Source organism: Hippocampus comes, unplaced genomic scaffold, assembly GCF_001891065.2.
Source record: "Hippocampus comes isolate QL1 unplaced genomic scaffold, H_comes_QL1_v1.1 scaffold68, whole genome shotgun sequence".
Classification (NCBI taxonomy): domain Eukaryota; kingdom Metazoa; phylum Chordata; class Actinopteri; order Syngnathiformes; family Syngnathidae; genus Hippocampus; species Hippocampus comes.
Window position 1 is genome coordinate 7,234,062 of NW_017805625.1, and position 24,728 is coordinate 7,258,789.

The 24,728-nt window shown below is 41.8% G+C and overlaps 1 protein-coding gene and 1 long non-coding RNA gene across 2 annotated transcripts in view; both read left to right on the forward strand.

Moving 5' to 3' along the window:
• The window catches only part of itga7 (integrin, alpha 7), a 30,829-nt gene extending 23,228 nt beyond the window's left edge, over positions 1–7,601 (forward strand). Inside the window, exons 16-25 of the mRNA XM_019880486.1 lie at positions 126–129; positions 518–597; positions 703–780; positions 1,054–1,160; positions 1,666–1,868; positions 2,840–2,956; positions 3,114–3,227; positions 3,317–3,415; positions 3,695–3,820; positions 6,523–7,601. Coding sequence (XP_019736045.1) covers positions 126–129; positions 518–597; positions 703–780; positions 1,054–1,160; positions 1,666–1,868; positions 2,840–2,956; positions 3,114–3,227; positions 3,317–3,415; positions 3,695–3,820; positions 6,523–6,675 — 1,081 coding nt within the window. The 3' untranslated portion in view covers positions 6,676–7,601. The remainder of the gene's footprint in view (positions 1–125; positions 130–517; positions 598–702; positions 781–1,053; positions 1,161–1,665; positions 1,869–2,839; positions 2,957–3,113; positions 3,228–3,316; positions 3,416–3,694; positions 3,821–6,522) is intronic.
• A 1,467-nt stretch (positions 7,602–9,068) lies between these two features.
• Positions 9,069–10,496, forward strand: LOC109522620 (uncharacterized). The gene is made up of 3 exons (XR_002169590.1): positions 9,069–9,162; positions 9,263–9,373; positions 10,030–10,496. It is a non-coding gene; the product is annotated as an uncharacterized LOC109522620 (long non-coding RNA).
• Positions 10,497–24,728: the final 14,232 nt, after the last annotated feature.

Genomic DNA, 24,728 nt, shown 5'->3' on the forward strand with positions numbered 1-24,728 from the left:
AAATTCTGCAAAATGGTTAAAAGTTAGTATATATAAATTTAAATCACTGCTCAATATGATTAAAGTGATTTCTGGTTAGCTGGAAGGGAAAAAAAAGTAAAATACTTTCAATCACTCCTGTTCAGTTTTGTAAAATAACTAATTAACTAACTGACTGACTGACTGACTAATTAACTAGCAATAAAAATAAATAAAGGAATAAACATACACCCTGTATTTTTGTTATTGTAATGTACTGTATGTTAGAATAGTATAATAGCGGTTTTATTGTAGATTTGTTCCAATATTTCTTTCAATGTGATGACATGCAATATTCACTTTGAGTATTATATATTATTTAAAAATATTTTTGTAGTAATAATAATAATAATAATAATCATAATAATAATAAAGAGTTTAAAAACATCTCATTCAACAGAACAATACTATTACAACCACACAAACTCCTAGTGTAGAAAAATATGTATTAATAATGTATCATCTAATAAGAATCCATCTGTTCAAATCATTTTTTTAGTTAAAATTCACCATCAACTTGAGCACGGCGAACATTACCATCGAAACCACTGAGTTGACCGCCGAGCTCCAGCTGACTACGCAAGTACCTTTTTTGTACTCTTGATACGTTTTCAAAATGGCGACACAGTACACTGTCTGTCGCCGATAATTAATTTATGATTTGTATTCACGATTCATCCACAGCATCAGCGAGCAGCCTGACCTGGCACCAATCACGGCAGTGGCCAAAGTTGTAATAGAGCTCCCTCTTTCTGTCAGTGGGTAAGTCACTTTTTACTTTCCACTCACCGGCCACAATATTAAGTACACCCTATCAGTTTCATGAGATCCAATACAAGAGATGATACGGAACAAAAATCAAACTGCTTTTATAAAGATAATATTGTGGGTAGAATGCTATCAGGTAACCATAGAGAAAGAATATTGCATTATTATTTGCTGAAATAAACTCAATGAACATGTTTCAGCTATGCCAAGGTGTGTTTGCGTGTGCCCAGCTGTCCCTGCTGCTGATGTGATTGTGTGTTACTGCAGGCTGGCTCGTCCTCACCAGCTATTCTTCAGCGGTGATGTTAAGGGTGAGAGCGCCATGAGCAGTCTGGAGGACGTCGGCAGCCCGGTGGATTTTGAGTTTGTGGTGAGGAACGTCGGCATTTCCACTTTAAGCGAATTCATATTTTCAGACCACGTCCGCCTGAAGTCTGGCTGGTGTGAGTGATTTTCAATCATCTACATATGATGTGAAAGCTGTGACCCTGTGTATCGGGTTTTCAGGCTCCACACACAGTATATTGTAGGCTACTGTGTGACTGTTATTGAACCACGAAGTCATGGTGCGATTGTCAAGAAAGAAGAGGGTCGCCACAAAAGAGTGGTAGTGTTTATGTGTAATGCATATGGCATGTACTGCATTTAAATGGCTCACTTAAGCTTAAATACAGGAGAAATAAAAAATGTTTTTGTGGGTGAAACCTCATGCGCATTTTTGATTGGCTGTTACATCGGCGACGTTGCAATTTCAATTTGAAAGGTTTCAAAAATATCAATTTTGAAAAATTAGTTCAACTGTACAGAACAGTTCTATGACAGTCCTATGGTGTGTGGTTAAAAGATTTGCAGAAATGACTATGTCTCCGCCCCCCCGCCCCAATCCCGGACAAGCTCTGCAAACGCTTGGCTCCGCTTTCCTCAACATTATGTGGCCCTATGAGCTAGCCAATGGCAAGTGGCTCCTGTATCCAGTCAGCATGAACTTCGATGGGCATTTGGCATCCCACTGTACTCCGGCAGAAGCGATGAACCCTTTGAGTCTGCATGGTCCCTCACCTGCGCAGCTTGTCAATCAAACGGTGAGTGTGATAAGAGAGAAAGTCCTTCAATTCATGTTTCATGTAGAGTGGAGCACCACAAAAGTGGATGTGCTACAAGATGGTTCAGATTTTTCTTTGGGGTTTTTTTTTCCTTTCACATTTGCATGATTGGCTTCTTTGAGACTTAAAATTGTCACGAGGTGTGAATGTTGTTGTTGTTGTTTTTTTTTTGGCTATTACATGCCTCGCGATTGGCTGGCAACCATTCAGGGGTGTATCCCACCTTTCACACAAAGTCAACTGGGCGAGGCTGCAGCTCACCCACAATCCTAATGAGGACAAGTGCAATAGAAAATAGTTGAATGGATGGCGTTCTTTATAAAGTTGTACTTTAAAACAACATCGAACAAAAGTATTACATTAAAACACAATGTTAATCATTCAAATTTGTGCAAAATGATTTCATGCCTCAATTCAATTCTTTGTGCGGCTCCTTCTGGTTTGCCCGCCTTGGCCACCAGGGGGCAGGAAAATAAAATACTGTCATACAGACAAACCAAGAATCGGCCCCATTATGTCCTTGTTATCTCTGTGGCTTAATAAATTTCAATAATATTATGTTGTTGTTTTTTGGCAGGGGATAAAGAATATATGACTTAGCGTATTGTGATATTGTCTGTCTGTGTTGAGCCACCATTTGTGGTCAAATATCTATTGCTTAAAGGATTTTCACACTGTGACTAGTTTTTCATTATATGTTGGATTAAGCCAGGGGGGAAATTCAATTTAAATGCACAAAAAAAAAAATATCTTTATTTATTTTTAGTTTGACTGAGAACATCAATTCCATAAACAGTTTGCATCATCTTTTTGAAGATTCGCTCACTATTTGCCAAATTGTTCGTTCAAATTGACTTCTGCACAGGACAAACTAAACTCCTACTTAAAGGTAGAGTGGTGTCATGAAAGCTTTCGTGTTCGTGTTGTTTGTCTGCTCGGCTTGTCACCAGGCTGGGCGAGTTCGCCGCTCCCACCTGGATCTCGAAGGCCAGGAGACGAGCAGCGGCAGCGTGAAACGAACCGCTCCGGCTGTGGCGGCTTCCGAGAGACGCAAGTCACTCAAGCTGGTGAGAGGCAGAATACTGTAAATCATCACAGCACACAAAAAAAATACTATGCTGTACCTTGGACTATCTCACCCCAATTTGGGTGACTTTTAAGCTAAGTGTTTGTAGAGTGCGCCGTGCGATTATTGATTTTATTTATTTTTTGTTGGTGTGACAGGATTGTCTCCTGGGGTCAGCACGGTGCGTGCTCTTGCAGTGCCCCCTCCACAGGTTCTCCGGACAGGCGGTGCTCAAGATCCACGGCAGGCTGTGGAACAGCACTTTCATCGAGGTACAATTTACGGGGAGGTTTTCGCAACCAAGAACCCGTATCAATTCAACACTTTGCTCTTTCATGATACGAGTGCCATGTGTTCGCAGGAGTTCCCGACTGTTAGCGCTCTGGAGCTGCTGGTCAGAGCAGAAATCACCGTCAAATCCACCATTAAACATCTGCTCCTCAGGGATGCTGCAGCACAGGTAACGTCTATAATCATGCATAGGTTCATATAAACCCCACACCATGAAGTTTTATGTACACACAAACCGACATGGGGGAAAAAAAAAATCTTGCCAAAAAAATAAATAAAGAATTGAATGTGTGGATTCAGGTTAATGTTACGTAAGCACCCCAAAAAACAAAAAAAACAACAAAAAAAATCACCCCACAGGGTGTCCCATTTCGATGTTGCTGGCTCTTTTCAGAATTATCGCCTCTGAACGAGATGTCCAATCCGAGTTGGTCTTTATGTTGTGTAGGTTCCAGTGATGATCTATCCCGAGCCCGGTCTAGTGGATCAATACTCAATCCCCTGGTGGATCATTCTCATCGCCATCCTGGCAGGCATCCTTCTGCTCACCCTGCTGGTCTGCATACTTTGGCGGGTAATGACATCATCATATAGTTCCCGCATAACTATTCAAAGCCGTCATTCCACTTTATGAAATTTGCAGCTGAAGAGTACCCAAAAGATCATTTTATGATTTTGATAGTTACAAAACATTTTGGTTTGTTGGTTGGTGGAAACGTGACAGTTTGTCCTCTTTTCACTGCTGAACTTCTTCCTTGTTCTCTTTCACTTCCTTCTTTCGAACCTCAGTGTGGCTTCTTCAAGCGCAGCGAGAGGCGCCAACACTATGACACGGAGTATTACCGCGCTCATTTGGGCGTCCAGCCCTCGGAGGTGGAGAAGCAGGCCTCTGAACTGTAATGAGAATACATTTCAGTCGGGCCCGCTCTCTCCCCTCCATCTGTCTCCCTCAAAGCGGTAAAGATGGCCGCCACACGGTTGCTTTTAGCTCACGTCCGCCGGCGTGTACGGCGGCCTGGTGTTCACAAGGATGACATCAATAAAGATATTAAGTGATGTATCAAACATTCTCACCTCTAAAATTGTATATTCTTTACTTTGTGGTAAGACAAATATTCGAAACAGCTCTCGGTTTGATGCAGTGCTGCTTTTCAATCATGAATGAACGCAGAATTTAATACATGTAGCCAAATTTAAATTGTAATCCTATTTTTTGCAGTATCTATCAATAAACAACGACCTTCAATGTCTTATTGGCTTAATAGTTATTAAATGTGTTTCTTAAATATTATTTTATTTTTATTTTTTTGAAAGGCAAATTTCCTGCTTGCACAGGTGTGAGTAGATGAAAGTTTAACTTTCTCCTTTTGGAGCAGTATGGAGCCCCGATAGATACCAAAAATCACAAATCAAATTATTTCAGGTAATGTGACAATTATTTAATATGTGCACAATTTAATATAAAGATCCACATGTGAATTGAAAGTTTAGTCTTTTTTTTATTGCTGAATAACTATTTACTGAATTATTCAGATGAGGTGTGGAAAAATAAAAATGAAAAAAAAAGGACTCCAAAATGTCATTATATTACCGTTATTATTTCAACTGTATTAATTTGCCAATTAATTGTTTTGTGTATGTATAAAATTACATTAAAATACATTTTAATTAGTTAATCCACAATGTAATACATGCATCCGCATTTGAATCCACATTTGAATCCTATTTAAAAATCCTTTTTTTTTTACTGTAAATTTATTTCATCCTGTGAACACTAAAAGTCCAGCTTCAGCCGCCAGCTTTTGAGACGCTTGCCATGCCGTGTGTCGCAGTGGATTGCCTGCACTTGTCCCACACACTTGCTTGGCTTGTCACACACGCATCACAACTAAATTATTATTTCACTTCCACGTGTCTTTGTGTGGGTGTGTAACACAATCAACGGGTGCTTGGAGTGTTTCCTCAGAGCACGTTGACGTGTTAGTGTGTGGAATAACAATAAGTATTCCATTTTCTTGCTGCCCAGAGTCTCCTCTTGGATGAAATTCTGCTTTCCTCGTTCTCCTCCATTGTCATTGTTTGTTATTCTGTCTTGTTCCAATCGATGCGTTTAATGCGGTTGCTTGGATGCCGCAGTATTATACGCCACAGTCGCTAGTTTTTAAAGCAGAAGGTCTTCTCTGCCCACAGTCTATTCTATTTTTTGTTGTTTGTTAGTGTCTTTCATTCGTACTGATGTGTACAATGTGGCATGAAAAACTGACTCCTCCAAAATTAGTCTCTGGGGCCTACAAGTTTATACGTTGTGTCGAGAAATGACAAAAAATAAACACACCCTTATTTTCTAGTCACTGCAGTATTATACTCCACAGTCTCAACTTTGCTGCAGCAGTCTGGTTTCTTGCCATTACATTATTTTAACATGAGACAGAAGACAAAAATGAACAGAGAAGCCAGCTTGCACTGTTGCCTTAGAAAAAAAAATATATATATATGCCCTATGATTGGCTGGCAATCAGTTTAGGTTGCACGCCGCCTACTGCCTGAAGACAGCTGGGATAGGCCCCAGCATTCCCGCAACCCTCATGAGAATAAGCGGATTAGAAAATGGATAGATGGATATTGTAGAGGCGGAGGAGTCTGGCTGTGATGATGGATTGAACGGGGTAAATGGCAGCAGGAGGGGACTGTGGCAGTGATAGCAGGGGCCTGTAGGGGGAGCTCTGGCAGAAGCAAGTACTGTGAGGTGGTAGAGTAAGGGAAGAGGAAGCTGGAGGTGTGTGATTTGTAAATAGGCAACATGTGGAGTGATGAGCAGCGTGCTGGACACTGCAGTGTTGTGCTCCATAGTCTCCACTTTGCTGCAGCAGTCTGTTTTCATGTCTCCATGTAAGATTAAAGGATTAGCAGCTGGAAATGACAAACACATGCTAATGCAAGCTTGCACTCTTGCTTTGACTTTTCTCTGAACGCTGTTGTATTGTACCGTATATAAACACACATGCTAACGATACCGTACATTGGACGCTGCAGTATTATACTCGACAATCTCCACCTCTCTGCTAATTAAAAAAAAAATGCAATTTGCCATTTGCACCAGAGTAAAATTGAATTATCCTCCATTGTTGGTCAGTGTGGCTCGTTCGGAATGGAGATTTTTAAATGACTTGGAAATCCAACTTCCCTTAACTGCCACACTGCGAAATAACACGTCAGCTCATTGAGTCTGTTAATTGTGTGTATTTCTTCCTGTTTCCTTTGTGACTGTGTCCCCAGTGTGGTTTCTTCCAACGGGCCCATCTCAAAGACAAACTGCCTCAGTACCACGCAGTGAAGATCCCTCGCCAGGAGCGGCCGCAGTTCCAGACAGAGAAATCTGGCGTTCATAAAAAGGAATGGACCACACACTGGAGTGACGGGTCTTCTTAAACACACCCACACACACACACACATCCTCAACCTACCACACCGACCACCCCCTTCTGAGCGTGTCACTCATTTGGACATACTGCAGCGGTGACACAAGCACATTGCTGAAGACTGCATCTTGAGTGATTGTTTGGCCATCGTGGTGTGTTTGAAGCATATATGATGATTGTTAAACATATGGGACGATGGTGAGGTAGCCTGTGACAAGGACTACTACTCTATGTGTTGAGTTGTTTTTTGTTTTTGTTTTTGCCTGAACTGCTGTAGCATTGATGACCTATATGGGCAGTTTTTATATATAATATTAGTTTTAGTGTCTGCAAGGCAGACCGATTGAAATGGCCGAAAATCAGTTCCCCTAAGAAGTGCTGTTTTTTTTTTTTTGTGTTTGTTGTTTTGAGGGTTTTTTGCTTTTTTTGTGTGGGACCCTGGTTCTTGTGTAAGTTTACCAGAAATCCTGGACTTAAAAATGGGTCTGGCAAAAACTTGCGATTTATGGGCAGACCTGATTTCTGACAAATTCCAATTTCATCCCATATCCCCCACACTAGGTTGGTGTCAAATTCATTTTCAGGTTGGGCCATGACTGTGAAAATCATATATACTCACACACACACACACACACACACACACACACACACACACACACACACACACACACACACACACACACACACACACACACACACTCACGACAGCATTTGGCCCCGATGCAAGCGGACTGTACAAGGAGTCCTCGCTTTATAAGCAAAGCAATGCAACTTGCACTTTCACCCTTGCCAGGGGTAATAAAATTACCCTCACAGTTTTCGTCAAGTTGGTGAGCAGCAACGTTTTCCTGATTTTGTTCTTTTTCTCATTTCACTTTTTCTTCCTCCTTGAATATTTCGCATTGAGTCATCTTAAATTCATCGATGAGTCCTCTTGCCGCTTGAGCGTCTTTATTTTGAACCTTTACCTGACTGAGACTGTTGTTTGCCGCTGATGACAATCAGTTCATTGTTGTTTGTTACCACGGAAACGTCAAAGAACACGTCTTCCTTTAAACACTGTTTACCCGCAAAAGTCATGATCTGTCGTGCGTTTCTGCATTTGTTGTTTTTTCCCCCCCCCCTCCTTTTGAATGAGCAGGTCCTGATGGCCAAAGGTGGTCAGATATGGTGTAACACAAATTTTTTTGTTTTGTTTTGTTTTGTTTTTTTGCTCATTATGTGAATTTTGGAACAGCTACAAAAGGTTTTGCAATTCAGTATACGTTTCGATACTCCAGATATGACCTAAAGAGGATATATTATGGAACGCGTGCTCTTTAATTGTTTGTATGTACAAACTATGTATAGTTGGGAGTTTCTGTCCATCCATCAAGTGTGAAATTAAACAAACAAGTCCATTTTGTTACCTGCTATCTCCACTCGTGGTTTAGCGCAATCACCATTCATTTTTACCGTGGATGCAAGGAGAAAGAAACACGACATCAATGCAAAAAAGTAAGCAGACCTGCACTAACTTTTGTCAAACGCACAAAAATGCTTGGTTGAAGTTGTTGACACGGTGGGAATGGAGGCCTATTTGCATTTGACAATGCGTCCGTTGCATTGCACCACAAACCTGGATCCTCATAGTCATTTCAAAAGCGTAATTCTTTGTTCTTGATGTCACTGTCATATGCGTCCAGCAGAGGGGGTGCTACACTAAGCAAACTGCAAGTTTTGTTTTGGGTCCCTTGAGGTGTTGATCATCAGGATCAACGTGCAGGAAATGGTTCTGACTCAGGCGGCATTTCCTGCGTTGCTCAACAATATCCTCCATTCCTGGTGTTTGTTTATGAAATATATTTTGGGAATTAAACATGCGCATATTGAATCTGTTTCTCTGTTATGAATCACTTGATAAAACAGATCTTTCATATGTTATCAGATAAGCATCCAACAAACTCCTCTGAGAGTTTGAGGCAATTTCATGTTCATGTCTCTGAATAAACAATTCCGTCTAAACACGTGTTGCATAATTTGAGGTTGAATGCCGAGTCTGTGCCTGTGGATCTAGACCAGAGCAGAGACAAAAACAAATTGTAATTTACAGGCTATATACTGTATAATCATATGTTTTATGTTTGCTTTATATCATTTCATATGGCAACAAACCATTATAATTTCATCTGGAATGGATTTTTTGCTGAGCATTGGAGCAGACACACTTAAAGCATACTAAAGTGACAGATCCTGAATATTTAATTTCTTAATCATTTGCTTGCAAAACTGCATACAATTTGTGGGACACTGGACGTCACTAACCTTTTGTATTCTTTTGTGAAACTTTTCAAGGCTTCGCACTGCAGCCTTTGTCATTTGTTTGTTTCTGGGGATTACACTTTCCTCTTTTGCAGGTAAAATGAATGCTCGATGGGGTTTATGTCTTGACATTGCAAGCTGAGCTTTTCTGGTGTCATACTTCCAACATTACAACGTGTGACCAGACTGGCGCGAGGTAAACAACACAACGAGTTTCTAACAGCCGCCGGTCACATTTTGTTTCATTTTGCTTGCTCACGTATTACCCAATGAATGACTCTTATGATCCTGTCCAGGCTCGTATGAGTGTGGGGAGATTTCCTGTCGGCACGGTGCAGTGCCGTGTACAGTGAGTCTGCGCTGCATCACAATGCAGTGAGGCGAATGGGTGGAGAGAACTTCGGAGGGTGACTATGACATTTCATTCTTCTCTCTGTGAGTCCTCACATAGTCAGACTTAAAAGATGACATGGTAGGTTGCAAAAACATCACTAGATAAGTAAATTCATGTTTCATGAAAGACTGGAAGTCCCCTCAAGGCCTATAAATCTTCCTGGGAATGTGAAGAAACCTGGTTGTCATAAAAGTTAGCCACAATTTAAGAATTTCAAATGTAAAGTCCTCAGAGGAGCAGCAATCAAAGATCAATTTAAATTAAGAGTAGTACTTGTTGACACCATCCATAACTCAACTCAACTCAACTCAAGTGTATTTATAGAGCACTTTCAAACAGCCATCGGTGCACACAAAGTGCTGTACATGGAGCAACTAACATATACAACAGTAAAGCAGCATAAGAGGAAACTTTCCAAAACTCCACTTGAAAAAGTCATTCAATGAAAAAGAAAGCTTTAAAAGTATTTTGTCACTGCAGCAGGACAGTACAGTTGTGCATTGACTGTATGTCATCCCCGCTCTCTGTTTTAACCCCCCACATTTCCAATCTGGCAATTCCCACATCTCAGCCAATGCAGCGTGGCGGCGTGTCTCCCGGCGCTCGGGCAAGTCTGAAACCCGAATCCCTGAAAGCCACCGCTGATACAGATCTCTTTGCACCTCTTAGGATTTGTAATCTGCTCAAGCATGCAGACGGAGTGATGTCACATGCTGCAGTCCCACCTGGAGGCGCACGGATCATCATCAAGCCAAATACCCCCGATAACCTCCTTAAAATGTCTTTATTTATGTCTGATTTGTGCACTCGAGCCAGATGTGGCGCTAAAGCCGCAATGTGACGCGTAGGTCATAACAGCTACGTCTTCATTGGTAAGCGGAACAGAAAATGGGGAAACTCATGCAGTTTGATTCAATTTCTACTTCGCTTTTTTTCACTTCCTCTCCTTTGCTCTTTGTTTTGATGCCGTCCGTTATGGTTGTAGCGCGTCACTCATGACCACAGAATTTCTGAGGAACTGCGATAAGGGCAGACAGTTGCGAGTGAGTGAAAGGTGGTAACCTGGCTGTTACATAAATGTTATGACAAAGCTGATTTGACGGGCCTCGGGCCGCCACGGTTTCAAAACATTTTAACAGGAACACAATCAAATCAATAAAAATATGTCAAGAAGAATTACACAATGCAGTCCACATTGGCTCATTTGGTCTTCAAGTCAATGTCTTAGTACTTCTTCGTAAAAAAAATAACCAATGTTGAATTGCTCTTACATGGGGTAATCACAGACAGGACAGTGTAGGGGTTAGCAAGTCTACTTGACAGTCGACGGGTTGTGGGTTTGAATCTGAGCACTGCTGAGTGAAGTTTGCATCATGATGCTTGTGTGGGTTTTCGATGAATACTCTGCCTTCTTTTCACATTCCAAAAACATTCATGTTAGGTTTACGAATTTGTCCATAGGTGAGAATGTGAAATTGCGCCCTGTGATTGGCTGGTGAACAGTCATTGGTGTACCCAAATTTAGTCAGAATAGGCTCCAGCTTACCTGATACCACAATGAGATAAGCAGGACAGAATATGAATCGATGGGTAGGGTAATCACAATTTAGTGTACTTTTTAGGATCCCCCATGTTTGACTGTAACATGATCTTTTGATATTACGCAGCAGCAGTCCATAAAAGACATGGTAGAGACCAGACATGGGACAGAAAAAAACATATTGCAGCCATGGAGCAAGGCGCCAAACCCCTTACGGAACGGAATAAGGGCATTTTCATTTATTTCAATGGGAAAAGATGATTTGAGATACAAGCCTTTTGAGTGTGGCCACGAAACAAATTTAACTTGTATCTCAACGCGCTTCTGGATGTTTTCTTGCTATTTCGTCTACTTTGTCGGGGAACTCAACATAACCTAAAACCGACTATTTGTTTGAAGAACCTGCGCCCTCATGCAAATGTTTGTGTTTTGGCGGTCTGGAATACAATGCCCTCAAAACTCACTCAATGGCGCCCCCTGGAAGGTTAGGAACAAGACAAAAGATCGCTGAGGAGAACTGCAGTGTGATTCTGCAGAGGAGGACTTTGCTCGTACCTTTTGGTGGCCTCGCAGCGACAACTGGTCACCGGGAGACACTCTTCTCACCACACTTGGCACCATTTGGCCGCTTCAAAGCTCCCGGTGTTCTTTGTTCCTTTATCTGGCGGGCAAATTTTGTAGTCAACAGAAACATGATAACACCATTAGTGAGGCCACGTCACAGCAAGGCTGCGGCCTGTCTTTGTCAGATGGAGCCGCAAGGTGTCTTCAGACTAATTTAGAGATGCCATAGTTATTGGTCACGTAGTGAAGTTTGAATATATTGCATGTTGTGCGGCATTGTTGAGCTTTTAGCCTACGGCGAACAAGTCACGAGCTGCAAAGTCAAACATGGATTTAAGCCAGTGTTCGCTCATGCGATGAAAAATACGTCACTCGGTCAGGGCTGAAGAAACGTTGCATGCCAACCTGGAACTGCCTTTGTTTTCAGGAGAGGATTGACTGACAATTGCACAATTCATCAAATTATTCAGTTCAGACTCTTTGGTATGTAAATTCAACGGGTGAAGAATTGAATAAGATTCCACTTTTCGCGATTTATTCTTGCGTGCGTTCAACATGTCTAAGCTTCGGTTCATTTCATCAGCCATCACATTTGCAAGAACCCGACCAAAATGTAAGCGCCAAAATGCTTCTTTTGAGCCTTGGCGTAACATAAAATATACTTTATTGACATCACTTTTTAGGGCAAGGAATGTCAAGATGGACACCACCCTCACTATAACACAATAGAACCAAGTGAGCCCCACCCTCCACCCACCCACCCTTTCAGATGAGACCGCGAATGCTAAGCTAGTGAGTTAGACTTTAGGGGATTACTTCAAAAGGAAAAACTGGGGCTCGTTTTTTTTCGTTGTTGATAAAACACTGACATAAACAATTCCTCACGTCCATTTGTCAAAGTGCCCTGAGGCCAGAGATTATAAGCCCCAATGGCTCCCCATAGTCAGCTCATCACCTCGCACGGCAAATTGCAGCCATCTGGGAGTGAATGTGAGAATGCAAATACTGTATTTTGTGTTTGGAGCTGTGACATGAGGAATGACTTTGGAGTTTGCTGTTCTCATAGTTGTAATTAGTTCTGTTATCACAGAAGGAAGTAGTTGAGTAATGGCATGGATTTGGGTTTTCGTGGTTTTGATGTGGGAAACCCAAGCACGGGCAGGTTAAAGAAGGCAAAACAAAAGACTGTAGCATGATTTTCAAAAAAAAAAAAAAAAAGAAGAAAGAAACGATTAAAAGAAATATGGGAGAAATGAACCCTCAACACTGAGGCCAACTGGGAAAACATGTTGACAAAGGCTACATGATATAAAAGACAGCACAACACTAAATATAAGCTCATTGACGAGACAACGAGGCACACCCAGAAAAAAAACATAAGTAGCTGGAGGAAGCTGATTGATTGAAACAAGTACAGGTGGAGATGAAAAGGTTGCACAAAAAAAGGTGGCATAAACTGAAACAAAATTACCGGTAATTCTAAAAGAAAAAGAAAAAAAATCAACAAAAACACAGATCAAGGATTGCTGCCTAGTCCCTCATTTTCTGCTACATTTCCCGACCTCCCACATCCCTGTGTCACCATCCAGAACAAATCTCGGCCACGGTGTTGGCCTCCTTGGAGAGTCCAGCCGTGCAGATGTGGCCCAGCGCCTTTGGGAAGGTGACCGTAAGAATAAAAGCTGCGGTGACATCTTTACAGCAGCCTCAGACAGAACGGCGGCCGAGTCGTAGCAGGGGAGCTGCACTCGGATCTGTGAGTGCTTTCAGAACCTCATCCGTGTCCTCGCTGACCCAAACCCGAGCTGTGCCCCGACACCTTCCCGTGCCAATGTTAGCTACCTTCTTGTTATACGTCTGCCGTTTTGATTTTATTGGATTATTGTAGCAAGACTCAAGGGGCCTCTTTATCGGCCGATGTGGAGATGTTTAGCAGGTAACACTTGAGGGCTGACTTTAGATCATGGCCAAAATTTTTTTTTTGTTGCTGTTTTTGGGAGGGTGCTTGAGACTTAGAATTGCCTTGACACCTATTAACCCTCCACCGTGTCCCGGAGGTTCCAGGGAAAGCTTGGGGGAAAAAAAATACTGTAATAGCTAAGATTCCACCGACTCGCTAACCTTTTCCAGCGGGAGGTTACGGACTTTGGATTGAAATCCACTTGTGGAAAAAGAGCTTGGTTGTATCGTAGAGACCAGTTCAAGAAAACAGTCAGGTTGTGTGAGGAGGCCAGAACCTGAGTCAGACTGTGGATATTTTGAAGACCTTGGAAAGTTACAAATTGAAATCCCTCAGAATCATTATTATTTCCACAGTTCAATCGCTGAGAAGCATTTCTATGTGCCCTGTGGGTCTTCTTTGGAGGATACATCCTTAAAAGCGATCCCGTTTTTGAGAAGTCCAACATTCCGATGATGTTTAGGATGAGAAACCTAAACAGAAATAGCCTGGCATATTTTGTTCTTTTAGTGAGTTTGGTGTTATTCCAAGTGTTAAAACATACAGAAGGGAAATTCTGGACTATACATTTGAATTGTTCATACCTATGGAAACAAAAGTCTACACACCCTGGTTAAGATTTTTGTGATGTTAAAAAATATGAGCCCAATCTCGAGCCGTTCAAAACTTTGACATGTAGAGCTCTTCTTTTGTTCAGAAATGAACAAATCACAGTCAACACACACCTGGCACCTTTATAGTCTCTCTGATGAAGCTCAAATAAATTCTAGTGGTTCTAGTAGGCTTTTCTTGATGATGGACCATAACGCGATCTCCCAATCACATATGAGAAAACTTTGTGTGGCGTATGGTATGGTGAAACAGAGGCCTAGTCAAGCTGGAAGAAATTATGAACTGTTACAAATAGGAGTCAGTGTTAGGACAAAACCTTCAGGCTTCGTTGCTGTGAAAGCATTCATAACAAGAACATTTATGAGACCCCTTGAGGGCCCGCAGTCGGCCACCCTCCAGTTCCTGAGCCACGACGTTCGACAAGCTTGAATGAGTGCCACGAGAGCACAATATGAATGCGTATGAGGTACGTTGGGTGCATATCAAATGTCATCTTAAATCATAACCGCCGCGCTCCATCTTCTGCTCATTTGTACCCCCGGTGGTGCTGTGGATGGCTGGAATGTGTGTAGGAGGATTTCAGAGGCATCGGATTGCCACCGCGGAGTTTGCTAACAAGGCCCGCGGCAATCGGCCAGCGTCATTCGCATGATTCGCCTTTGTAGGGCCGCCAAGGCGGAAGGATGACCTCACTGGCCGCGCCCATCGCGGCGCAACGCTTCTCACTGCTTTCTAACGGGAAGACCAACGCAGCAGCAATGCAAGTTGACTTTTTCAATGCATCACTTACCAATGTGTGAGGAGACAGCAAGTTTTAGTATGTAGCTACACCCTAGTGCCAACTAATGACTTTTACAAACATTTTATTTTAGGGACTATAATTGAGTGGGCCATATAAATAATCCGGTTTGAATATTACAAATATTACAAAACTATAACTAGTGAATATTACATGTTTAGTTCTCTTAGTATTTTATTTTTTGATATGTTTATGTAAAATTTGTGTTCATATGTGCGTATGTAGGCGGCCTGGTGGTGAACTGGTTAGCACAGACGCCTCACAGTGCGGCGGTGCAGGGTTCGATTCTGGCTCCAGCCTTCCTGTGTGGGGTTTGCATGTTCTTCCCGTGCCTGCGTGGGTTTTCTCCGGGTACTCCGGTTTCCTCCCACATTCCAAAAAAACATGTCTGGTAGGTTAATGGAATACATGAATATAATTATATTATAGTTGAATTAAAATTGTCCCGAGGCGTGGGTGTGAGCCTGGATGGTTGTTCATCAATGTGTGCCCTGCGATTGGCTGGCAACCGGTTCAGGGTGCCCCTTGCCTACTGCCCAAAGACAGCTAGGATAAGCAGATCAGAAAATGGATGGATGTGCTTGTGTTTTATGCATTACATTTTACAGTACATTTCCCCATCTTTTGAAATGGTTATGGTAATTTAATGGTTATGTAATGGTTATGTAATGATGGAGACTTCTTTTTTGCAATTGTTTTTAAGCTAAAAAGCCACTAATTGCCAATACTCTACCCATTACAACACAAGGATGCCAAGAGTATGTGCTCAGTGTTTTCATTTGACTTTCTCATTATCCCGCAAAAATCTTTTTGGGATGATGATGTCATTGAGTTCCACTTTTGAAGTGGAGGACATTGTTGCTCCGCCTCTTACCCAAAACCAAAACAGTACAACATCCACGATGTTGATCTTACTCCATGTTCGTCATGTTATACATTCTAATAACTCTCCACAAAAACACACACACAGACACACACACACACACACACACACACACACACACACACACACACACACACACACACACACACACACACACACACACACCTGCTCCTCAGCCGTACAAAGCTCCTCCTCTCTTTTTCTCTCCCGAAGCAGAACTAATCACAGCACTTTACCTGTCGACCGAGAGGTGACACCTGAGCCAGGCCACTGACACTCTTGAGGTGCGAGGGTGGCGACACAAGAGTCTTGAGTATTTTTCCCCATTTGCCATCTTCTTTACCCGCAACTTTTATGTCAACTTACCTCCTTACCAACTTATCATTCTCATCTATGATATTAGAATGCACGGCATGTACTTTAGATTAGGCACGTCTGTAAGATCTCATCAGATCCAATATAAGACTTTACTGTATAAAATAGATAATACTGTATTTTGTCTGATACTGTTAGACAGGTACTAATTCTCGGCGGCGTCAGTAAATATTCATTCGCCATTCACCAGAGGCTGGGCCGAATAAAGTAATCGTGACGCACACTCGATTCAATTCTTTCCATTCGATTTAATTATATTATCAATACATGTTTTGTACTATATAAAACAATGAGAAAATGAAATGTCACAACAGCATCACGATCATACCGTGTACAATACTCACAACTGTTACTGTATTTGCAGCTCCACCTGGACACGATCTATTGGTACGGTTCTGTCCAGACAGTGTTTCTGTCCCCCGCCGGGCCAACCACTCCTCTTTTTGGGGCTGGGGGGGAGTAACTGTTTTATAAGCTCGCAGCCATCTTCAGTTACACTAAGTGATTGTGGGGTGGGGGTTGGGGGGGTTAGAAAAAAGATTCACAAAGCTTTTATCCGCATATGACAGGTCCTGAGAGGTGCACTTAATTTAGCCCGACAGTATTTATTATTTAAGCCTGTCCACTTTGGGGATAAATCTGGAGATTTACGTCCTTCCTCTCTGGCTGGAGAGCATGAACGAGCCGTCTCACGGCATCAGACTGCCGGCGTTTTGTAAAATGCTTAAAAAAACGCTTAGCCTTGAGTGTGTGTTTGTAAAAATGAAGTCAGCGGAAGGGCAACGTTCAAGGCAGAAAGCGCTTTATTCTTTGGATGGATGACATCCAGCTCAGTGGTCGATCTTATTCCAGATTGCGGCCATATTTTGCTTCTTATGCCATATAGCCTCGGATTCAGAAGACAAACATAACGAGATTAGAAAGCAAAGCCATATTTTATAGGTTCAAGGTATCTTTTTAAAGGGCTGCTTGTGCCGCCACGGTTCACCTCAGCAGGGAATGAGACACTGGAGCTGCCTCTAGCTGCTTTCTTCACTCAGGGCATTGATTCGCTGAGAGTCAGAGGTGAGCAAGGGTCAGTGTGGGGGGGGGGCTTTGGTCAGGAGGGGGCGGGCGGGGTCGTCTGTCTGGAGGGGCGTCAGGCAGCGGTGACAGGCAACTCAGAGACAGTGGAGCTCTGGTTTCAATTGTGGTTCCAGGCAAAAGCAAAAATGTCGCAGCTACATACAATCGCCGCGGCGATGACAGAATCATTTGTGAAGGTGCGAGCTCGCTGCGTGAGCCACGCACGAATAGTCTTTCGGAGCTTGTCATTTTATTTCTTTGGATCATGTGTTCATGTCATCAAGATTTACATGCATGGGATGTGGGAATGAATTATGAATATCTATCACAGCCAGAAGCTACTGTGCATATTAACCATTAAATCGTTCAGTAAGCTGAATGCAGGCAGTGCAGAATGAATGCCTATTTATTGCAGACGCACCCGCAAACAGGTTCAAATCCTTAACATAGCAACACCATGTCAAACTTTTTTTTTTTCATACATATACAGTATTTATACATTCGTATTTCCAAAATGCCGTTGCCACGTAAACAAACAAGTAAGGTAGCAACATTGAGATCAGTGCAATGATGTTTAAGTTTTCTTTCTTGCCGTCTTGGTCTATTGACATGTCTGTAGTGCACTTTGGAACATGACCTTTTTGTTGTCTCGCTACAAGTGCTCCGCACTTTCACGGATGGCGCACTTTGAGAACTTGCCACAGAGTGCATACATATCTTCTCCCAAGCTCTGGTGGTCTTGCGTCTGACGTGTGGTCTAGACATGATCTCACCTGATAAAGTGGCAACAAGCAGCTTCAGCTGACCGGGTGTCGGACTACAGCTTTATTATTATCCCAAAATGTGTGTATGTTAAGTTACTATTAGATCCCGCACAAATGAAACCAACGAAGCGTATCTCACCCCATCTCTCCAGGGTTTATAGAAGATATCACCCGACCCCGTTTGAAGCAGCTACAGACGTGCAGCTGTTAAGTATCCGTGATCAGACATGCAGTATCAAGAGATCACTTTACCACCACTCAGACGTCTGTCCTCACAGGTCTCGGTTCATTCCTATCAAGTAACAGCCTTCAGAGCCGTCGTGGTGCAATGTTAACCGGTGCAGCGCGGCCAGATGTCGGTCAGCCATCGCGGATCATCATAAACTTGCCCCGCCCCCACGATACAATTTTGGAAAAATGTTATTTTGTACCTTTTTGCACTTCTGTTGCTTTAAAGCTTATGTTTCCCCTCCCCGCTCACTTTGGCTTTCTTCCATTGCGCCTATCTTTGTATTCAGGTCGAAATATGTCAACAAATAAGGGAGCCTGGCCGTATCTACTCAACAAATGAATCTTTGGGAATAATATTCCTCTCTGTGAAGTTTGGAGAATAACATCCCATCTCACTTGCAGTAACTGGATAATGAAGGAAGGGGAAGATGACAAAATGTTCAAAACATTTCAATTTTAAATACAAACAGTTGTATGGTGACATAACAGTAATATTTGTCGGTAATATGTCACTCAGTGGAAAAGTGTTCTCCATACTCGGGTACTGTAAGATCAAAATAGTGGTCCGAAGCTGTATACAAGAATTAAATAATATTTGTACAAAAAGCCATGTTCTTTAATTAGCTAATAATAATAATTATCATGGAAAACACACTCGGTATTTTCGAAACCTGACCTCAAAATACCAAAATTGCAGTGTAATGCTTTTTGCATAAAATCCCACAAAAGGTGACGCATATCCCGTGCACTCTACACTGGACTCATCACCTGTCACTCGCAAGGACAATCATACGTGAGCCACTACATGTGATTATATTTTCTTGAGAATGTTCCAACAACACAAGGTTTTACTTCACATTGTATGTAGTGCACTTCAACGAAGAAGAGCTGAACATTTCCTTCAAGGGTATAAAAGACGAATGAATGACGTGTCCGTGCAGCTTGGACTAAGAGCGCAGAAACATCATCTAAAGCCATAATAGTGTGTATGTGTGTGTTTTGGCTTACTAGCAAGTCGATTAATTAACATATAGCGCCATATAACATCCACCGCAGCCACTTTCTACCTCTCTTAAATGTGTGCGATACTGTACAACCGCCAACCATCTTAACACATCCTCCACAAGCTGACCTTAAACACTTTGTGGGTGCCATTTCACGCTATCCTGATGTTTCTCTTTCCAAGCTAGTCCTTTCACTCTCTTCTTGAAATAGCGGTGTTGGAGGGAGGGACCAAGGTCAACTCTTACACTGGTTTCTTTGTTCAAACCTTGTAGAAATGCTGGCTATTTCCTGCCTTGCTGGGATGCCGTGTGTAATAGGTCAGCGAGCGGAGTCTGCACAGCACCCGCCAAGGATTTCGTTTTCCTCTGCTAAGCATGTCAGAAAATAGGACTCCCTTTGAATCTTGACAACAAAGGTGCACATTCAGTAAACAGTAATACAAAAATAAAATGTCAAGTAGCGTTTAGTTTGGCTTGGGCCTGACTCTTCCCCTTATTCATATAAAGGCGGATCACATCCATATTACACCATTTTTACGATGAAGACACCTCATACGGAGCACATATGGAGCACATTTTAATGAAAATTCCCAAACTATTATCACCCTTCTGTCGATTTACGCCGCACTCTCATTGGAACATATTCGATACGTGATATGATTTGTATCCACGTTCGCTAAAGGCCTGATTCCTGTAAGATATTTGACTCTGCAGCGATTTAAATACTGTATTTTACGCACTAAAAGGTGCACCTTCCATTTTCTTAAAAGCTCACAGCGCGCCTTAAAATCTGATGCGCCTTGTGTGTAGTCATTACGGTAATATTTCGACCCCAAATGGCTCCTTGCTCGAGACATGCTGACAACGCAGAGTTCAAACTGAAGGCGATCGGTTACGCAGTTGAACACGGAAATAGAGTAGCGGCAAGAGAGTTTAACGTTAACGAGTCAATGTTATAACTTGCTGTTGGTTAAGTGAACTGTGTCGCTGCTTTATTACAGTAAATACGTTTTACTGACATCTGATCGTTCTGTCGGTGTTTCCTTGAGCGTAGCTCCATCTAGTGGATGCATTGTAGATTGCGTCTTATAATGCGGCCCAATGTATGAAAAAAAATTACAAAATAGGGCATTCATTGAAAATGCGCCTCATAATCCAGTGCACCTTTTAGTGTGGAAAATACGGTACATTTGATTTCTCTGTATGGTGCCTTATGCCACTCGTGAACAGGAATACTTTGGAACGTGTTGGTTTGACGCATGCAGTAAGTAAACCCACTTTCTTTGTGATACCATGTGAACATGGTCACACATCTGCCGCACAAATAACAGGCTGTGGAAAAAGAGAGACGAATTCAACAAAGGAACAGATTTGCCTCACATTTGCTTCAATCTGCGCTCCGCCTGCGCCGTGCCAGCAGAGGGATGGCTTGAACCTGATCCAAGGCCCTTAGTGCTCCACCGGGGAGATCCAGCGTGGACCTCCATTGTTAGCTTTGTAACTCAAGACGGAGACATCACTCCTGAATAGCGCTCGCGGGTTGGTGAACAATCAGCCGTCAGCATCGACGGCTTGTGCCTCCTGCTGTTTTCTTGCCTCTGTTTGTTAATTGCGGCCTTATTGTGTGCTCGGTGTTGTTTTGTCAAGATGGTTCATTTGATGGGGATTTTAGGGACTTGTTGTTTTTACTTTCGATGTATCGTGACCTGTCATGGCATTGGCGTCAATATGGCTTGATGTCTCCTTGCTGCAGGCATGAGGGGGGAGGGGAGGGGGGGGGGCGCTAATAGAAACCACTTGAGGCTATATTAAGCAGAGAGAGAGCGTATGAGTAATACATCAAACTATTTTATAGAGATATAAAAGCATAAGATGGAACTGATGAAAAAAAAAGACATCCTGTCTCTCCCCAGCTGTTTTTATCCAGCTAGTCAGCAAGAACGTATTCAACATTTATTAAGGTTCATCTGTTGCAGTGATTGCATGCTGAAGTCCTCTTATTTTGCTGCATTGGACACAGAAAGCCTCTCAAAATCCAGTTTTTCGGTCGTAGCCAGTGAAGTTGTTGATTGTTAGGAATTGGTTCAATTGGTTCGCATTGATCGTACACTGAAGCAATTGTCAGAAAATGGAGGCGCTGGTGATCGAAAGGATGATATGCTGTCACATAAGGCCTGCTGTATGTCCACACTTCCTGATTGCTCAATATAACACCGGTAGCAAAACAGGAGTTCAGAACATTCAGACTCACACATGGTATTGGGTTGGGGGTTTCCGTTTACAACAGTGCTGTTGCACATGATATTTGGAGGTTACGAACGGTGTGCAAAGAACTAGTTTAGAACTCAGTCATAAAACCAAGGACTCCCTGTATATTGTGGTGTTAACATACTCTCTTGACTGTCAACAATAAAACTTTCCGTCACGTGCAAACTTTTTCTTTTGAACTTTTTTTTTTCTCCCTCCACGTGGAAGTGATTAAAAGTGTCTCTCCTTCTGTTTCATTATTTTCTAATTAACGTAGCAATGCTGGCGGGAGAAAAGGGCAGAAGGTTTCTCATTAGTGAGCTTAGTGTGTCGGCCGTTCCAGATGTTTTACATGTCCCACAGATTTTTGCCCAGACTCTCACCTAATGACTTGTTTTTTTTTTTTTTTTTTTTTTTTTTTTGCTGCTATATATGATTCTTGAACGAAGAATAATTGAAAGCTCCCTTTTGCGCTCAAGTCATGGAAAACAGTCATCCGACCATCCTCTCTCACTCTGTATACACCGCCCAAAGGGAACTGAACCATACCGCTCGGTGGAAACGGCTCAGGGTTCACAGTGGAGTGGTTCTGATTATCTGCCGTATTTACATCCATGAGATGCCCCATTATTGGATTTGCACCACTACAAAGCGCATGGGCGTCCAGTTCAACATAAGAAGCAGCAATGTGTCTGGGTAGAAGAGGAGGAGGGGAATTGTTAATGTGTACAGAACCAAGAACCAGAACAAAAACAGACATGCACATTTATCATATATTCTTGTTTATTTCTGTTGATTTCATGTTGGAAAATATATACAAGTAACAAAGTTTGAGTGATCATTTAAGCATAGCTTTTCAGTTCTTTCTCTAAATCTAGTTCAGAGCCACAATTGAAAGCCATAGTGTTGTGTTTTTCTGGGCGACCATTTTGACAGCCTGGGAACACTTTTGCTTTCTTGGTGAAAAATTGGCTCAAATGTTGCAACCATATTGTGAGGGGACAGACAACATGGCTCCACATTGACGTTGAATGTGAGTAGGGTGTAAAAGAGATGTGTACAGTTGACAGTATTGTGTTAATGCTGTGGGTGTCATTTTACGAAGGCTATGCCCTTAACAACATTTTGTATATCTGCGAAACAAAAACAAAATCTGATGTGGATGAGTCACGTAATGCAATTGAATCACAATAAAATGAAAAGGCAACTAGGCATAGGTTGTAAATGTTGCAAAATATTGAATTGGTTATCATCAGCAAAGGCTAGACACACAATAAAATACATGTAGACGATATCAAGTCTTAGTAAAATGTTCATTTTTTAAAGATTAGGAATTTTAAAATGTTAAGAGAATTTACTTCCAGAACAAAAACAGACATGCACATTTATCACATATTCTTGTTTATTTCTGTTGATTTCATGTCGGAAAATATATACAGGTAACAAAGTTTGAGTGATCATTTAAGCATAGCTTTTCAGTTCTTTCTATAAATCTAGTTGAGGGCCACAATGGGAGGCCATGGTGTTGTGTTTTTCTGGGCGACCATTTTGACAGCATGGGAACACTTTTGCTTTCTTGGTGAGAAATCAACTCAAATGTTGCAATCATATTGTGAGAGGACAGACAACATGGCTCCACATTGACGGTGAATGTGAGTAGGGTGTAAAAGAGATGTGTACAGTTGACACTATTGTGTGAATGCTGTGGGTGTCATTTATTTGCGTGGATATTATCTAATTCTGTAATGTAAAAAAAGTGAACATTTTACAAAGGCTATGCCCTTAACAACATTTTGTATATCTGCGAAACAAAAACAAAATCTGATGTGGATGAGTCACGTAATGCAATTGAATCACAATAAAATGAAAAGGCAACTAGGCATAGGTTGTAAATGTTGCAAAATATTGAATTGGTTATCATCAGCAAAGGCTAGACACACAATAAAATACATGAAGAGGATATCAAGTCTTAGTAAAATGTTCATTTTTTTCAAGATTAGGAATTTTAAAATGTTAAGAGAATTTACTGAACAGTTGAGAGTACTTCAGTACAAGTAATTTGGAGGATGAGCATGTGCTGAGTAAGCATCCATTCAATTCGTGATGAAGAATCCAAGCTCATATTTAACCACACGTCAATAAGATGCTCCAATGGCCAATACGCGGAAAAGTCCATTGCATTTTATGCAACACAACCCAGACAGTGTGACCTCTGATTGCTGAAAGCATTTCATTCATCAATGCTCCGTGCAGTGATAAAAGCTATTTCCGATTATACGTGCCAACAGTCCATGACCCCATATCGTCAATTGCATCATCCTGTTATCAATGTAGCATGCTGCTGAAGAGAAAACGTGACTAACCATCCCCACCCAGTCCTCAAACAGGCCACGCTCAGCCTTTTAGCGCAGAGCAACTTCCCGGAGTCTTCACGGAGACTTCAGGGTTGTCTACCGCTGACGAAGCTTCTGTGAGAGAAGCGAAACGTCCTTTTTTGTTTTTTTTTTTGTTTTGTTTTTTGTTTTTTGTTTTTTACCCACAGGTACAGATGACGACTGACAGAACCCTTTCTACTTCCCATCAAAGAAATCGCACTTTTACATAACACTGCTATTGTCCAAGATGATTTTTGTGGACTCTTGTGGCAGTTTAAGTGAATGTTTTTCAAGCTTTATTGAGCAATGGCACATATCTTACATTTGTAAAATCTCATGGCACACCATCAAACAAAGATGACACAAAGATGATCTGTTTAAGCAATATGACACTTGAGGTTGTGGCATTGTACCGTATATCATCGTAGCTGTGATTGGGTCCAAGGCACCAGGCCAAGTGCTGAAGTGAATATTTTTTAGCTTTTATACAACAGTTCTTCAAGCACCATTTGCTAGTTAGCAGTCATAAATGTTTTTTTTTTATTTTTTATCTGTTATTTTTTTTTGGTATTAGCCATAAGTGTGCCATGCTAACTAGCCAAAGCATCATCGTGAACACTCACAAAAAAATGAAACAAATTAAGCTTGTTTTACATTTAGTGGGCGCTCCGCAATGACCAAGTGACAAAAAGTAGTCCAGAAATGCAAAATGACAACTGCGCGCTCGTTAGCCACGTTAGCATGTTGGCCGACTGGTTCACCATTGAACACCAGTCATTTGATTTACTGAGAAACAATGGTTACGCTTTTAATCGTTCTGATATAAGATACCAGTCGCATTTTTTGACAAGAACTGCACTCAATACTGAGAAAATAATGCAAAAGTGAGATGTATTAGCTTTACAATGATTCCTTTTTGATACAGCTCTTGTATTGGACCTTACGAGCG